The sequence below is a fragment of the Canis lupus genome, chromosome 29, assembly GCF_003254725.2.
Source record: "Canis lupus dingo isolate Sandy chromosome 29, ASM325472v2, whole genome shotgun sequence".
Classification (NCBI taxonomy): domain Eukaryota; kingdom Metazoa; phylum Chordata; class Mammalia; order Carnivora; family Canidae; genus Canis; species Canis lupus.
This window is the reverse complement of record NC_064271.1, coordinates 2,714,710-2,733,516: the sequence shown is the minus strand read 5'-3', so window position 1 is coordinate 2,733,516 and position 18,807 is coordinate 2,714,710. Positions and strand designations below refer to the sequence as shown.

General features: G+C 36.1%; 1 protein-coding gene across 6 annotated transcripts in view; it reads right to left on the bottom strand.

The window, feature by feature from the left end:
• The window catches only part of SNTG1 (syntrophin gamma 1), an 818,484-nt gene that overhangs the window by 267,661 nt on the left and 532,016 nt on the right, over positions 1-18,807 (bottom strand). For all 6 annotated transcript variants that reach the window (XR_007407164.1, XM_049103928.1, XM_049103927.1 and 3 more), the window contains one exon: positions 14,916-15,050. Coding sequence is in view for 5 of the 6 variants with exons in the window: in XM_049103928.1 (XP_048959885.1) it covers positions 14,916-15,050 (135 nt within the window). In the remaining variant the exon portion in view is untranslated. The remainder of the gene's footprint in view (positions 1-14,915; positions 15,051-18,807) is intronic.

Sequence of the window (18,807 nt, the reverse complement as noted above, 5' to 3'; positions counted from 1 at the left end):
GATTTGGGAAAATCATGTATTTACTTAGATCAAATTTTATAACATGTTCTAAGAAGTAATTAATTGTTGGCATTTGAGACTACTTTTTAAAACTTTGGGAAAAAAAGGGCCCTTTGGTGGTGCGGTTAAGCCTCTGACTTTTGGTTTCAGCCCAGGTCCCAATCTCAGGGTGGAGAGATCCAGCACCAGCTAGGACTCTGTGCTTAGCACAGAGCTTGCTTGGGATTCTCTCTCCCACTCCCTCTGCCCCTCTTGCTCATGCTCTCCCTCTTTCTAAAATAAATTTTTAAAAAATAAATAAAACATAAAAGTAAAAAAAAAAGCTTGAAAAATATAGTGTGTATCTTATGTGTTTGTGTGTGCAGATTCTATATTGAATGGCTCTTCGATGTGGGAAAAAGAAAAAAATATTTTCTGAGGCTACACATACCATCTGTCCTCGGTGACCTAATAAGAATCTATCACCAGTGAGTACACTATCAAATCTAGCTGCAATCTCTCTTCTGATCAAATTGTCCATAGGTAATGAAGCTCACCCAGACTGCTCTGCATCCTGTTACATATCCTATGGGAATTAGCACTAACTCCAAGGCTAAAGGTAGCTGTTAACTTCTCTTAATGTTACCTTCAGGAAATCATGGTGTTGCTAGTGGAATTACTAATTGCCTGTTTCTCCCACAAGCACGACTAAAGGAAGCTGTTTTGTTTTGTTGATTCTAAATTCTAATGATGCCCATTAAAATTCTGCTAAGGTACTGATCACAGTAGACCCTGCCAATCCCTGCCTTACCCAAGGTTTTGCTTTCTGCAGTTTCAGTTATCCATGGTCAACTGCAGTCAGAAAGCAAATGATCTTTCTTCTGTTGTACCATCAGAAGGTCATCAGCAGCCTACCACTACATCACATCCTTCGTCTCACTTCGTTTCATCACATAGGCATTTGAGCATCCACAACATCACAAAAAGAAGGATGAGTGCAGGATAATAAGATATTTTGAGAGAGAGAAAGAGACTGCATTCATATAACTTTTATTATAGGATATTGTTATACTTATTCTACTTTATTATCAGTTGTTGTCAATCTCTCACTGTGCTGAATTTACAAATTAAACTTCATCATAAGTATGCATGTACAGGAAAAAAGACAAAAAACACAATTTATATAAAGTTTGGTACTATCTATGGTTTCAGGCATCTACTGGGGCTCTTGGACTGTATCCTCCATGGATCGGGGGGCTACTTGATATTGATGCTATATATCTATCTGGTAGAGTGATCATATCTAGAATTTAATCTCCAAAATTGTCTTACCTTCTACTTGCAACTTGTTTGAAACTGGCATCTTCATAATGAAATATGTAGCTATCTCATATTGAGTTTAGCCTCACTGGCCTTCTGAAAATATTTTGTCAATATTTAAAACTAGCATAGACTAAATTTGATTTTCCTTCAGGGCAACATTGGAAGGGTAATATCACTAGGTCAACCCCAACCATCTCTGACTTAAGAGTGTTAGATCATTCAGAGGGTGACAGGGATTGAATGATTTCTGAGCAAAAGGGAAGATGATCGCTTTCTGTTATGTTAACTGAAGTTTCAACATATCTATTTGACAATGATTATGTATCATTCTGATCAGCAGTCACTGTGCCTTATCTACATCTAAAAGTTCTTGAGTAACTGCTGTCAGCATTTTTCTATTTCCAAATTATCACAGATGGAACATGCCTTATCTGATATGAACTCAATGCTGTCAATGATATCATCTTTGAGCAAATCAGAGAATGTTCCAGAAAAGTAGCTAATACAAAGTCCTGGGACAAAAACCTAGCCTGTTTGCTGGTAGAAGCCACAGTAACTACATTAGATATTTGAGCTTTATTTATCTGTCACCAATAATTGAAAATGTTTCCAAACTTTCCAAATGATCAACATTTTGCTGAATTTTATGCATTTAACTAGAATACATGTGTCAGATATTTAACATACTATGCCAAGATGCCTTTCCTTTGCCCCAGTCTATGGCTGTTTTGTTGTAAACTTTAAAACTCTCTGAGCAGGGAGTCATGACATGGATTTAAGCCCCTGTCTGATCTGGTGAGGGCCTACCTCCTCTCTTCCATATGGCTGCCTTCTTGTATCTTCACATGGGGAAAAGAGGAACCTCTGCTGTCTTGTCCTCTTTTTTGTAAGGGTGCTTATCCCATCAGGGAATCCATCCTCATCATCTCTTCTAAACCTAATTACATTTCAATGGTCCCAACACATTTGGAATGAGGCCTTAATCTATGAAAATTGAGGATGAACATATACTCAATCCATAAAAGACTTCCCAGGTATTCCTTCATCATCCAAATCCAGTAACTTTCCTGCCTTTCCATGGGGGATCTCCTCACACAGTTACTATGAATTTTCCAAGTCTTGATTCCTATGACTAAACTAAGCCCTATCTTATGTCAGAGCCTTCAGAGAAAGGAGCTAAGAAGCTCACTTACCATTGATGCCTGGGTTTTGGCCAGTCTACCATTATTTGATCTTCAGATACTAACCTTTTGTCTAATTCAAGTTCTGAAACCACTCATCCTCATGTCTCATCTGTTCAAGTAGGCCTTTTTCCTGGGCTTATGCCCCAATATCTGTGCTCCATGGTCAGTGAGCCAATTCCAGGTCCCAGGGCCCCCTTCCATGCGTGGCACAGAAGTGCAGGTATTGTCAGGCTCCACCTAACTCTCCAGTTCAGGACTCATTCCACGGTGGCTTCTGAATCTCATTGTTCCAGGGCTTTCGCAGTGGGGCTGAGCTACCAGAAGTGTCAGGAGGTAACAACTCCAAGAACAGGCCTAAACTAATGGAATGGGCCTAGGAATAGAAATTTCAGCTCTTCCTGCCCCACTGTCAGGGTATAAGGAAGCTTAAACTTAAATTTCTATATTCTTCTGAAGTTTTCTGCTTCATCTTCCTTCATGAGTAAATGGGCTGAGGACAAGGCTGTTATGAGCTTCCTTGGTGACCTCTCTCATGGAGGCCTCCTCCCACACTTCCCATGGATTTTCTATTCCTGGATTCTCCAACCAGAGCTTCATAACACTGCCCCCAGACTTCATCCTGGCATCCTTGCCTGGAGTCTCCATCTAGTATTGGCTGTGCCATAAGAATGTTCTCCTAACCTTTCCACTAAGTTAAGGAGAGTAAATATCAACAATGTATCAGTTGTTAAACACAGATGTGACTTTATTGTCTCACAAGTTGGATCAATACCTTAGCCCACATCCTCCACCCTCCCAAACTCATCTTAAGTGAAAAACTCGAGCTATTATTGTGGAGAGAGCATGAAGACCATACATTGTGGAGGTCACATTCAAAAAGGGTCTAGTTTTCAATGCAGAGGTGTCTAAGGGCCTTTGGAAGTGGGAGCTTTTAAAAAGCAGCAGACAGAGTTTTTCCAGAGAACAACTGTTTAAGTCTGAGAGCATAAGGCACTACATTCTTTTTTATAGGTTTGTTTCCCCCAGACATAGAAATAGAAGGTAGAATTTCATTTGGGATGGGTCCCAAGACATCCTCTCAGATGAAGGGAAGAGTGTTGGAGAGCAGAAGGAAATGAGATGAATGCAAGGAACGTTTTCAGGTGGGTTACTTCTCTGTGTAGCTGGTCCCATCCTAAGGGAAGTCAGAATGTCTCAGCAAGTACCCACCAAAATTGAAGAAGCTTGTGCTCCCCTTCCAACTTCTGTTGGTCATTGGTTGAGGGCTGGCTCTGGGGGAGGCAATTCTCAGCATCTTTCCTTGTTGGGTGCACAGGCTATTGCACTCTTGTAGACAGAAAAAGCCCTGAGTCCAAGAGTGGCCAGTGGCTGGGTAAGGAACCACCATTGTGTAGAAAGCAGTGCACCACAGGAGTGTGGGCAGATCCCTGAAGCATTGGCACAGTCTCCTCCACCTTCTGGGAGGATCCACCAAGGGATAGGATAAACATATAGACCTGAAATGTTGCTGTGTCCTTAAAGATAGAGACTAGTTACCCGTTTTTTTTTTTTGGGGGGGGATGGGATTTGTGAACAGTGGCTACTCTAGACCCTTCTGATGTCTACAAGGTACACATAGGGAAGGGAATACCTGTTAGCAGTTGCAGCTGCTTTCAGGAGGAAAGAACTGGGGCCTCATGAGTTCCAGTGATTCTGTGAGAGTAAGAAAGGATTATCTAAGCAGCAGTAGCAACCAGATGTTTTCCTGGCCAAATTCATCTGGCCTAGTAGTAAGGTATGTATGAAAGGAGACCGGGTCTGTTTGTGACAGTGTGCCAAGAGGAGATGGGGCTTCCCTCCTAGGGTTCTTCTACTAGGAAGTTTTTTTTTTTTTTCTTTTTTAGCCTCTTGATGTCATGGATTGTATTAATTGATTTTTGAATTATGAACAAGACTTGCATACCTGGGATAAATCCTGTTTGGTCTTGGTGTACAATTCATTTTTCATATGATTGATTTGATTTGTGATTTGTGGAGGATTTTGCATCCATGTTCATTAAAGATATTAGTCTATAGTTTCTGTATATTGTTATCAGCCTATTTAATTTTAAGCTATATGTGTCTTTATTTTTAAGATGGATTTATTGTAGACAACACGTAATTAATAGGGTCTGGATTTTTGATCCACTCTGATAATCTCTGTCCTTTAATTGGACTATTAAACCATTGATTTTATAGTGACTATTGATATAATTGGAGTAATGGCTACCATATTTGCTACTGTTTGGATTTGTTGCCCGTGTACTTTATCCTGTTTTTGTCTTCCACTCTTTTTCTTCCCATTGTCATTAAAATTAATATTTGGTATGATTCTGTTTTTCCTCCTTTCTAAGCATGAGTTATACTTCCTTTTTTACTTTTTTGGTAGTTGGCCAAAAGATTGCAACATATACTTGCATGTAATCCAAATCCACATTAAAATAACACTACACTGCTTCACAGGTAGTATGAATATTATAATAACCAAATAATCCTAATCCTGCTCTCCATTCCCTTGTCTAGTTGTCAGTCACTTCACTTACAATAGGCATTCATAAGCATGTATATAGCATTCATAAATGTACATAATAACATTTTGTTATTATTATTTAGAACAAACTGCTATTTGTTATGACAAGAATAAAAAAGAAAGGTTTTATTTTTCTTTCAATTATATATTTTTTCATTACCCTTCCTTTCTTTAGGAAGGTTCATGTTTTTGACCTTTATTAATTTCCTTCTCTCTAAAGAACTTGTTTTATCATTTCTTAGAAGAAGGCAGGTGTACTGCCAATAAATTCTGTTTGAGAAGGTCTTTGTTTCTCCTCCACTTCTTTTTTTTTCTTCTCCACCTCTGAAGAATAATTTTGCAGGATACAGAATTCTAGGCTGGTGATTTTTTTCCTCTGAACACTTTAAACATTTCTCTCCACTCTCTTGGGACACCTGAATGGCTCAGAAGTTGAGCCCCCTTCAGCCCAGGGCATGATCCTGGAGTCCCAGGATCAAGTCCCACGTGAGGGTCCCTGCGTGCCTGCTTCTCCCTCTGCCTGTGTCTCTACTTCTCTTTCTGTGGCTCTCATAAATAAATAAATAAATAAATAAATAAATAAATAAATAAATAAAATATTTAAAATAAATAAACATTTCCCTCCACTCTCTTCCTGCTTGTGTGGTCTCTAAGGGGAAGATAGTCATAAATCTGATCTCTGTTCTATAGGTGATGTGTGTTTTTCCTTATGGCTTTTTTCAGGATTTTTTGTTTATCTTTGCTTTTCTGTTACTCATGTATTTAGGTGTAGATTTTTAGCATTTATTCTGCTGCTGTTCTCTGAAATTTCTGCATTTGTGGTTTGGTGTCTAACATTAATTTGGAGAAATTCTCAGTAATCATTATTTCAAATATTTCTTCTGTTCTTTCCTCTCTTTCTTCTGATATTCCCATTGCACATATGATACACCTTTTGTAGCTATCTCACAGTCCTTGGATAGTCCTTGGATGCTCTGTTCTATTCCTTTCAGTCTTTGTCCTCTTAGTTTTTCAGTTTTTGAGGCTTTTGTTGATAAATCCTATAGCTCAGAGATTCAGTCCTCTGCCATGTTTGGTCTACTAATGAGCCCATCAAAAGCATTCATCATTTCTGTTCGCACATTTTTATCTCTAGAATTTTTTGTTTTTTTCTTAGGATTTCCAGCTCTTCGCTTACATTACCCATATCTCCTCCCATGCTGTCTATTTTATCTTGTAGAGGTCTTAGTATATTAATCATAGTCCTTTTAAATTCCTGATCTGATCATTCCAGCATCTCTGACATGTCTGGTTCTGGTGTTTGTTCTGTCTCTTCAAATTTTGTGTGTATGCTTCGTAGCCTTCTTGGTATCCCTTGTAATATTTTCTTGGTAGTTTCCCATGATGTACTAGGTAAAAGGAACTACTACTGTTAATAGGCATTTAATAATGTGGTGGTGCAATGTCGGGGGAGGAGAAGCATTCTACAGTCCTGTGATTAGGTCTCAGTCTTTTGATAAGCCTATGATTATCCACTGTGAACCTCACAGGTACTTCTCAGTTTCTTCCTACCCCTGTGTTGGACAGGATGGCTACAGTGCCCTGGAATTGGCTCTGGAGTTGGGTATTTCCCTTCCTTAGGTCAGTTAGAGTCTGAAGACAGCCAAATAGTTTAGGCTTGATTAACTAGCTTCCCCTGAGGGCAGACATTGGTAAGAAAAACAGAGTGTTCTCATTTATTTCAAGATGGTTCCATAGCTCCCTCCCCCTCAGCGGATACCTGGGGGATTTTCTCCAATCTTTACTCTGAGAAACTGGTAGAACTCCTGGAGGTAAGTTTCACACCATTATGTTGGCCCCTATGACTGGGTCCCCCTAGGGTTTTTAATTCTCAGATTGCCCACATTGAATGGCTAACAATTCATCAATTACAGTTCTGGTCTCCTTACCCTGGTTCTGGCTCCCACTGCCTGCTCTTGAGTCTTTGCTCTGGTTAGCAAAAATTCTCCATATTCAACTGTCTCTCCAACCCTGAAGGCAGAAGTTAGTTGTATTTTCTTTTTTATGAGTCCAAGAAGAGTTGATCATTTTTCAGGCTGTTCAACTTTACATTTTTGAGGAAGGAGTGATGACTTCCAAGCTCTTCATAAGCAGAACCAGAAACCAGAAGTCCCCTTGCATCTTTTACTTTCAGACTTGTCCACACGGAGCCTCCAGCAGTTTAATTACAGTTCTGGCTTTCCTACCGTAGCACTGGTGGCCAGATTGGTTTCTGTGGGTGAGCCTCTGATTTGGTAAGCTGTGGCTCCCTGTATTTGCCTGTCTTATTTATCCAGTCTCTGGGGCAGCAGTTTGCCCTGTATCCTCCTCTCTTTTATGGATCCAAGGAGAGCTGATGATTTTCCAGTCTGTTCAGATTTTACTTGTTATGACTGAGTGGTGACTTCTTCCTATATGTAGAACCAGAAGCTTATGTATTTCTTTATTGAAAGAATAAGTGAATATAAATCCATTTTGTGAATGTATCAGAATTCATTCATCAGTTTTCGACTTGTTTTTGTTCACAACTTGTATATTCTTGTACGAGTCTTTTTGTGAACATTTCTTTTCATTACTCTTGGGTAAATCCCAAGGAGTAGGATTTTTTTTTCTTTTTTTTTTAGTTTAGCGTAGGTTTATGTTTAGCTTTATAAGAAACTGCCAAATAGTTTTCCAGAGTGGTTCTCAACTGGTACTCTAATGCATGAGATTTTTAAATGAACCACATTTTTGCCAAATCTTTTTTTAGGCCATTGTAATGGGTGTGAAGTTGTATAGTATGGGATTTTAATCTGATCTGAAATTCCTTGATGACTGATAAATTGGAACATCTTTTTATGCTCTCCTTAGTCAGTTGCATATCTTACTTTGTGGTCTTTTGCTCGGTTATTGTTTTTTGTTTTTCTTAATTGGACTGTTTATACCTTTTTCTGATTTGTGATAGTTTTTTATATATTCTGGACAGATGTCCTGTGTCAAATATAGGGAATATTTTCTCCTAATCTGGTGTTTGTCTTTTCATTTTCTTAAAAGGTGTTTTTAAAGATCAATTAAAAAAAAACATGATGGCTTCACATGACCATTTTCATTTTTATTTTATTAGTATTGTTCTACCTTTAAAAAAAATCGTCCACCCTTGAACACAAAACCATTTCCTTTTTTTTTTTTCCAGAAACTTATTTGTTACAGTTTTATGCTTTACACTAAGGTCAATCTTAAAATATTTGTAATTCATATAAAGCAGGAGTCAGGTGTAATCTTACTTTTCCATATATTTATTGAGCTGTCCTAGAGTTTTTTATTGAAAAGATTTTTATTCTCCTTTGAACTGATTTGACAATTGACCAGTGGCATTAAAGAAGATAGGGGAATAAGAAACAAAGAATTCTTTCCACCTAAACAATTGCACCGGTAGAATCTGTCTAATATAGTTAATTTGAATTCTGGAGTCTATTGTAAAGATTGCAACTTTCAGAGAAGTTTTGGATGGTAAATCATGGCTAATTTAAATCAATTTCTGCTCTCAGAACAGTGGCAACTAACTACCCATCCCCCCACTAGCCCAGTGATAGAATACCTGTTTCTGGAGCAGCTTACATGTGGCTTATGGAAAACTCCAAATATTGGAGACCTAAGTTCTGATCACTGATAACTTCTTTTGATTGTAGAAGTGTACAGACAGGCAAGTGCCATTGTAGCAACACCCACTGACTAAAGCAAATTCCAGGGGATTTAAAGAACCAAAGATTTCCTTTCCCTTCATTTCTCCCTGTTTCCTCTTCTGGGAGTCAAACACTTAAGAATTAAGATATTCAAAAGAAACTGTGTATATATACATATACACAGGTTTTGCAAATATATATATATATATATATATATATATATATATATATATATTGTTCCCCATATATATGTATGGGGAAATTTACAAAGTATTAATGCATACACAAGGAGAGATATAGGCTCAGGCAAGATCTGAGAAGACCTTAAGTTGACACTTGCGGTTAATCCCTGGCATAGAGATGGCCTACAAAAATTGAAGACTAAGAAACAAATAAAAACTGCAAACCCCGGAGAAAGGGAAGAATTTGATTTCCAGAGTGCCACATTGTAAGAATCAAATGTCTAAGTTCCAACAAAAAATGCAAGACATACAAACGGACAGTATAGCCCATTCAAAAGCTAGGATTCTTCTGAAATGCATGTGGTACACTTTCTGGGATACATATGTTAGGCCACAAATTAAGTCTCAGATTTTAGAAGGCAGATATCACATAAGGTATCTTCTCTGACCACAACAGGAAGAAGTTAGAAATTAGTAACAGAAGGAAAAGTGAAAATACACACATTTCTAGAAATTAAGATACTTTTAAGCACCCAATGGGAAAAGGAGAAATCAAAAAGGAAAATAGAACATACTTAGAGAAGAATGAAAATGTAAGTATAACATATCAAAATGTTGAGATAAAAGAAGTGCCAAGAAGAGAACCTTTAGCTATAAAAGTTTGCATTAAAAGAAAAGATCTCAAACCAACAATGTACCTTAACCATGTTAGAAAATAAAAAAAGAAAAAAACAAACTAAACATAAAGCTAGCAGAAAGAAGGAAATAACATGATTAGAACAGAGATACATAGAATAGAGAAGCAATAGAGAAAATCAATGAAATAAATTTATTCTTTGAAAAAATTAACAAAATCATAAATATTTACCTAGATTAGCTAAGAAAAAAAGAATATTAAAGACTAAAGAAATGACTAAAATCATAAATAAGGGTGAGCAACTACCAACTTGACAGAAATTTAAAAAATATCCAAAGAGAATATGAATTAACTGGATAGCCTTGATGAAATGGACAAATTCCTAAAAGCACAAAATGTACTCAGACTGAATCATGAAGGAACTGAAAGTCTGAACAAATATAACGTTGGTAAAGAGGATAAATCAGTAATCCAAAATCGTTCAACAAAGAAAATTCTCGGACCTGATAATTTCACTGGTCAATTTTTCCAGACATTTAAAAAAGAAATAATACCAATTCTTCTCAAACTCTTACAAAAAGCTGAAGGAGGGAAAACATTCTAGCTCATCCTTAAGTGGTGACAATATCTTGATACAAAATCAGAAAAAGACTATAAGAAAAGAAACTATTGACTCTTATGAACATTGATGCAAAAATCCTCAACAAAATACCAGCAAACTGTACTCAGCAGCATATTAAATATATTATAGATCATGACTAAATGGGATTTATTCCTGGAATACAAGAATGATCCAATATATGAAATTCAATCATTGTAATATACCATATTACGAGAATGAAAGAAACACACACAATCATATTAATTGATACAGTAAAAGTATTTGACAAATTCAACACCCTTTCAACACTCAAAAAACTCAGAAGAAAACTACCTCAAGATAATAAAGACATATATGAAAAACCTATAGATAAGACTGGACTCAGAGGTGGACTTAAAGTTTTTTCTCTAACATCAAAAGCAAGGATGCCTACTTTTACCACCTATTATATTTTAATTAATTAATTAATTGAATTTATTTTTTAAAGATTTTATTTATTTATTCATGAGAGAAAAAGAGGCAGAGACACAGAAAGAGAGAGAAGCAGGCTTTTTGCAGGGAGCCCAACATGAGACTCGATCCAGGGACTCCAGGGTCAAGACCCAGGCCAAAGGCAGGCGCCAAACTGCTGAGCCATCCAGGGATACCCCCACCTCTTTTAAACATAGTAGTAGAAGCCTTAGCCAGACAAATTAGGCAAGAAAAAGATATGAAATATATCCCAATTGGAAGGAAAAAGGTGTAATCCTCTCTGCTCACAGATGATATGATCTCATATCAGAAAACATAAAGACTACTGACATACAGACACACACAACCATTAAAGCTAAAAAAAAAAAATTTCAGCAAAGTAGCAAGACACAAAGTGAATACACAAAAATCGATGGAACAAAGAAAAGAAAATTAAGAAAACAACTCCATTTACAATAGCATAAAAATAATAAAATACTTAGAGGAATTAACTAAGCAAGAAAGTAAAAGGCATACACTAAAACCCACAATACATTACTGAAAGAAATTAAAGACATAAATAAATGAAAAAACATCCTGTGTTCATGGATTAGAAAGCTCAATACTGTTGAAATGGCAGTATTATCCAAAGCTAGCTACTAATTCCATGCTATCCCCATTAAAATCCCAATGTTAATTTTTACAGAAATAGAAAAACCCATCCTAAAATTTATATAGAATCTCCGGGAACTCTATGTAGTCAAAACATTCTCAAGAAAGAACAAAGCTAGATGGTATACACTTCCTGATTTCAACATTTACCACAAAGCTAAAGTAATCAAAACAGTATGAGTCAGACAAACCAATACTATAAATAGGGAGCTCAGAAATCAGCCCTTGAATACATGGTCAAATTATTTCTTACAAGGGTACCAAGAAACAATAATGTCAGGCAAACTGGGTACCTGTCTGCAAAAGAATGAAGCTGGACCTAATACCATATGCAAAAATTAAATCAACACAAATCATTTTACATCATGTACATGGCATACATGTAAGAACTGAAACTAGGAATTCTTAGAAGAAAATGTAGAGAAAATATTCATGACATTGGATCTGGCAATGATTTAGATATAACACCAAATAGTACAGCCAACAAAAGAAAAATGGACAAACTGAACTTCATCAAAATTAAAATCTCTGTGCATCAAAGGAAGCAACAGAATAAAAAGCAACCCATAGGTTGGGAAAAAATTACTTGCAAATCATGTCTGATGAGAAATTAAATAAAAAACTGCCACAGAATTACATTTCATCCAGCAATTCTACTTCTGGGAACATACACAAAAGAATGAAAATCAGTGACTTAGATATCCATGCTCTCATGTTCATATTAACAGTATTCTAAAGGGCCAAAAGGTGAAACAACCCAAATGTACACTGTTGGGTGGATGGATAAGCAAGATAAAGAAAATATGGTATATATATATATACCGTGTGTGTGTGTGTGTGTGTGTGTGTGTGTATATATATATATATATATATATATATATATATAATATTATTCAGTCTTATAAAGGAAGGAAATTCTAACACATGCTACAAAATGAGTGAACCTTGAAGACATTATATTAAATGAAATAAACCAGACACAAAAGGATGAATTCTGTGCTTCCACTTATGAATCAATACATAAAGATGGAAAGTAGAAGAGAGATCAGCAAGGGCTGAGGGGAGGGGATATGGGGGGGTCATTATTTAATGGATACAGCATTTTACTATGGGATAATGAAAATTCTGGATATGGATAGCAGTGATAAGTTCACAGCAATGTGAATATGCTCAATGCCACAGAATCATACACTTGAAAATGGTTAAAAGGGTCAATTTTATGTTATGTACAGTTCATCACAATAAAAAAAAAAAAAGCAATTGACCATGTAAGTGTGGTTCTGTTTCTGGACTCTTTATAATGTTCCATTTGATTCATGTACCTGTGCTTATGACAATATCACATTGTATTCATTATAATAATCTTATAGTAAGTTCTGAAGTTTGGAAGTATAAACACTCCAACTTTGTTCTCCTTGTTAAAGATTGGGCTATACTGAGTCTTTGTCTTTCCATGTAAATCTTAGAATCAACTTGTCATGGTCTACCAAAACATTTTGGGGATTTTAATTGATATTGAGTGCTTAGGAATATTTGAAAACTTAAAAATATTTAGTCTCTCATTGATGATCATGTTACATTTCTCCATTACTTGTTTATTTTCATTTCATTTATCGTAGTTCTGTGGTTTTCAAGGTAAAAGCTTTGAACACATTTTGTTAAATTTATTACTAACTGAATTATCCCTATGATGTATTGTGGATTCCATTTTTATTGTTTGTTGCAAATTACAGAAATACAATTAACTTTGGACATCGTCCCTATTTCCAGCAACCTTGCTGAATTTGTATGTTATTCTATCTTTTGTAGCATTCTAAGGGGTTTCTACATACACCATCATGACAGTTAAAATAAAGACAAAATTTACATCTTCTTTTCCAATTGTTAGGTCATTTATATCCATTTTCTGGCTTACTGTATAACCAAGACAATATTGAGTAAAAATGAGGCAAGTGATGATCCTTGACTTTCAATGTCAGAAAGTATCTTCAATGTAAACTATAATGTTAGTGAGAATTGTTCATTAGAGGCTTATTGGATGAAGGAAGTTCCGTCCTATCTAGACTTTGTTGAAAGTGTTTCTTATAAATGGATGTCAAATTTTGTCAATTTTTTTTTGCATTTGTCGACATTATCATTGGATATTTCTCCTTAATTCTATCAAGTTCTTCTCAACATTCTTTTCAAAAAAGAGATTAGGTTTTTGTGCATTAGCTATTTTGACTGCATAGTTTAAAATCGATAACATACAATTGATAGACTGAATTTTACAAATTATAACACTTTACTGATCTAGAATTTGTGAAATATATTCATTCCAGAGAGTTATATGAATCATTTTACTTCACTGAAAGGAAAGAAAATAAAGAGAGAAGAAGGAGGAGGAGGAAAAGAAGGAAGGAGGAAGGAAAAAAGGAAAAGACAGAAAGAAAAAAGGAAGAATCATTGACCACTATTTTTTATTAACTAAAAGGAAGAATGGGCACTCCATAGGAACAATTTAATTAGCTTTGACAGTCAGACCCATGATTCTAAGGATAATTTAAATGGTCTGTGACAAAAGATAGTTAACAGTCTGCAAAATGTCCATAATCTTTAGTTAGCAAGGGCCTATTGATTTAGGACCTTGCGTGACTCCCATAGGATGCTGATGAGAAGCGAGGTGGAAAGTCAAGTTCAGCATTATTCACCACCAACAGAACTCCAAGGTAAGTCTGTTAATAAGCTACAGATTAAATCTTTTTCCGAAATAGGGATAGATGTCTAGGGAATCCAGGAGTCCTACTGTTTGTTATTTGCTGTAATTTTCTTCTGAAATCGCATTTGGCAACACTATTAAAATAATGTCTTTAAGGCCATTACATAATAAATGATAAACTCTAAAAGTTGTCCTCTTTAATGCTAAAATTGTTTTGTTGAATATAATTTAATTTATCCTAAAGATGTCTTCCACAGCTGTACTACTAAGTAAACCAATGAGTTTTGAGTGATAATTTATAGCTTTTTCAGAGGCTGGATTAGTAGCAGGGTAATATGCCAACCAGTTAGGGCATCAGATAGACCTTGCTATGACACTTGGGCATAATTATATCAAGGAGGTCCATGGAATCATTTAGGCACAATCCCCTGGGGAAAAGTATTGACTTTGAGTCCAGCGACTGCCACCTAAAGCCTCATGCTTCTCAAATGTCAAGATTTAGGCTCCACCTGTGCACAAACTCCAAAAGTTCAATGTGATGCAAGGTAAGAAGACCAGGACAGGGAAACTACCCTGCATTATTCTCAGATAGTCAGCTGCATGAAAAAGTAAAATGTATTTTCTCAAGATCAGATATAAAAGTGTTACTGCAGCCACTTAACAACTGGGAGTTAATGAGATGCCCTCATGCGTGGGGATGGGCCCTAATGAGTGGCTGTGGATCTGGGTTTGGTACATATACAAGGGCACTGCTTACTTAATAATATCAACAAAAATGACATGCAGGAGGATTCATTCTACACTGAGGTAAAAGAAAACTGTATTATGAATTTTCTGTAATTAAACATTTTATTAACAACAACAACAAAAGGAACCAAAAACCAAAAAAAAAAAAAAAAAAACCAAAAAAAAAAAACAAAACAAAACAAAAAAAAACTTCAACAGAAGGAAAGCTACTTACACCAGAATAGAAAGGCTCACCCGACACACATATCACATCCTGTTCCTGGATCATCAAAATATCTTTGGCTAGGTGCAGCCGAACTTTGAAAGGCTCCTGATTACCATCCTGCAGCAAACAGATCCCTGTCTTTGTCTTCAGGCAAGAAAAGAACAAAATAGAGAAAAAAAGTTATACTTAGTTTATAGAATATAATTTTACATCCTATTCATAGCAAAACATGATGAAGAGCGTTTGAGAGCTAAAGAAAATACATTCTGATGAATCTGGAACTTAATATAGGTGCAGAGACAAGATTAACCATTTCATGTGAAATAGTCCTCAGGTAATGGGGATTATGTCAGAAAATCCACATAAGATTAGGAGAATAAAGAGTATAGTTTATACACTATATTTGAAAAATAATGAAAAATGTGTTTAATATTTATGATCTAAATATAAAATTTCTGTTAAACTAATTAAGATACAATTCACATTGTATACAATTCACCCCTTTAAGATGTACAAGACAATGATTTTTGTACAAAATTGTGTAGGCATCATTAATAGTCAATTTTAGAACAGCTTCATCACTTCCAAAGGAAACCTATTATGTGCATCACTCCACTCCTCACCCCAGCCCCAGGCAACCACAAATCCACATTCTGCCTCTATCATAGAATTCTAAATCTGAAAACATATCTGCTTAACATCTTTTCTATTTTCAATGATTTCATCATTCTTAATCACCAAACACACACATACACACACACACTGTACAGATGAGAAAATGAGGATTACAGGGGGAGAGAACTGCCTAAATTTAGTTAATTAAAAACAGAACCTGGCTTAAGACCCAAGATTTGTGATTTCCAACCCATTGTTCTTGCTTCATGTGTTTTGGGGAGTTACAAACACAGCCCATGAAGACTGTTGAACTTGTACTATATAGCTTTACACTAGTACCTCAGTATTCATTAAAGAAGCCCACAAATCTCATCACTCCTGAAGCACCAATACCCGTCAGTATATAATATTCAACCAGATAATTAAAAATATGCTCCTCAGCAAGTACACTTAAGGTCCTCATTTGTTAAAAATACAAAAGGAAATTCTTTTGAGACAGGAAATGATCTCTTCCCATCATTCCACACCATAAAGTCAATAGGAACAATGACTACTTTGGCAATTACATTTTCATTTAGTAATTATTAAGCCATTATTAATTTCGATAAAAGGATAAACATACATAAATATGCATTTATCCTTAGTATTTAATGAGCACAAAATTCCAGGCAATAATACCAGGCTTTCTCTTGGAATATAAATTTACATGTGGATCCACCAGGAATTTCTTCCTTTAAAAAAATGTTTCCTTATGTAAATGGGAATGTAATTAGATACTGATGCCTCTAAAGATTATTCTTTCTGTAAACTGCTTTATTCCGTGTGCTAATACATACCATTATACTCTCTATAACCATGGTCTTATATTAGTCTGTAATTATTTTGTAAGGGTTATATCTTTTAAGGAAAAACTAGTTTTTTTTTTTTTTTTCCAGGAGCATAGATGGCATTCTTTCTTCCTTTAGGAGACTGGCACACAGCAGGCATTCGCTAAATTGTGTCAATTAATCTATTCTAGAGCACAACTCAAGTGAATAGGTCTAGAGGACAAAAATATTTCAGCAAAGGCAAATTATATTTTCTTAATATAGAACATAATTTTCTACATTTTTCACAGAGAAGAGTCTTTCATGCTTACAATGTGATTTTGGCTAGGAGCCAACATCAAGACTCTCTGAGGTGGCATGGAGAAGAGGAGGGTATAAAATAATATCAAAGCCAAGTGAACATAATTGAGCACATTTGCTGATTTTTTAATGTACAGTACATTTGGGCCAATTTTCTCCCAGAAGTGTAATGGAATAGCTAGCAATCACAAATAATGCCCTGTCTCAGCATGATGATGAAAGAGGGGTTTTCCCTGAGAGCCCATAAATACATTATTGTCACACATCAAAGAGATATCAAAGATCATCCAGGGAAAGTTTGAGGTACAAAAATACAGCTATGAGACTTCTCTTGTTACATCCGACATGGTCAGATCTCCATTCCCTCAAATAATGTATAAAATATCCCCTAATTATTAGAGAGTTGTGTGCAAAACAGAACACAGACTTTGAGCTCACATTTGGGTCCTAAGAAGGCAGAATTAAAGAAAATAAAGAAAGAAGTACCTTTGGTTAGAATGAATACACATACACACACACATGCCAATAAATAGCTGTTTGGAAAAACAGCACTAATGAAGCTTACAACAAATTCTACTTAAATTAATTCTTTAGAGATTATAGATGTTACATATATTTTATTATAAAGACTTAGCCATGTACATGAAAATACATTTAATATCCTGGGATCCCGGGGTGGCTCAGCGGTTTAGCACCTGCCTTCAGCCCAGGGGCGATCCTGGAGTCCCAGGATCGAGTCCCAGGTCAGGTTCCCTGCATGGAGCCTGCTTCTCCCTCTGCCTGTGTCTCTGCCTCTCTCTTTGTGTCTGTCTCTCATGAATAAATAAATAAAATATTTTTTAAAAGATTGAGGAAATAATAATTAGAGGAGGCAAAAGTTATTTTATTCCAAGAGGGTAAAATGAGTAAAGATTTGAAAGTATGAAGATGGATAGTTGAGATGATGCAAGAAGAGAGAAGCATGAGTACATTCCAATGCTAAGTCTGCATGATGTCGCAGGGACCAAGGAAGGTGAGGTGTTAGGTGAAGAGGAGGAATGTCAGGGCCCTTATGTGATGTTCCAGGAGTTTAAAGATATTGGATATGCCCTAGAGAAATCTGAACAGTAATTTATACATACATTTCTTAGAGCAGGAGGCGGATAGGAATTGGGAAAGCTACAACATAGTTTTTGATAACAGAATAAATCTTGAGCAGAAAATGCTGAGAGCTAGTAAACAACTGTATTAGAAGCAGAGCTGGTACAATAGATTAAAAAATGGATAAAATTCATTTCAGGGCACTCCTCTGACTCACAACAGCACTGCTGGACTGGTATCAGTGAAATGTAGCTAGTGAAATGTAGTCATATGTTTATTTGTTGTTTAATAACCACTTGCATAACGTTTACTGTGTTTCCTGCAATATTATGTCATTTGATCCTCCTAACAACCCAGTGCAGCCACTTTCATAGATAGGAAAAGAACAGAGGAGCAGAAATAAATGGAAGTTAGGATCTGAACCCAAGCTGCTCCAGATTCTGCACTCTACCACTTGCTCTGGTTTCCCTCATGCACAAATTATATGAGGGATGCCTCTCCCAATCCTCCAGTAAACAATGACATGACCATCAGTATCTCTCACCAGGTAGCACTTTGGTCACCAAGAATCTCCTATGGGAGTGCAAAGTGTTCTGAGAAGGTCATCATCTTGAACCAACTGTTTTTCCTGGTCAAAACAATGGCCACTGGGGGGTAAAGTGAGTGAAACCACTCTGATGTGATGATTTTCCCATTAAACACAAGCTTCTGAGGATATGGGGAGAGGCTTAATCTGCACAGTCTCGTCCCCCGTAGATTGCTTCAGGGTTAAGAATGGGAACCAGGACTGTGAGAGTGGCCACTAGTGCAGTACAACAAAAAGCGTCTGGCTGTGGTCTTTACATTTGTGCACCCAGATTGCTGAAAAATAAAAAATCACCTAAATAAGTATTGGCTGTACATTTTAGTATAAACTTAGGTCCTGCACTCATTTCTTTATTAACATGACAATCATTTGTCTTTAAACTTCATGGACTGCATAGACATTGCACATGCGTAAAGAAATGTATTGCTCTATGTAGACATGTACAATATATTATGTAAATTATAATGGAAATTTTAAAGGCATGATTCATAAA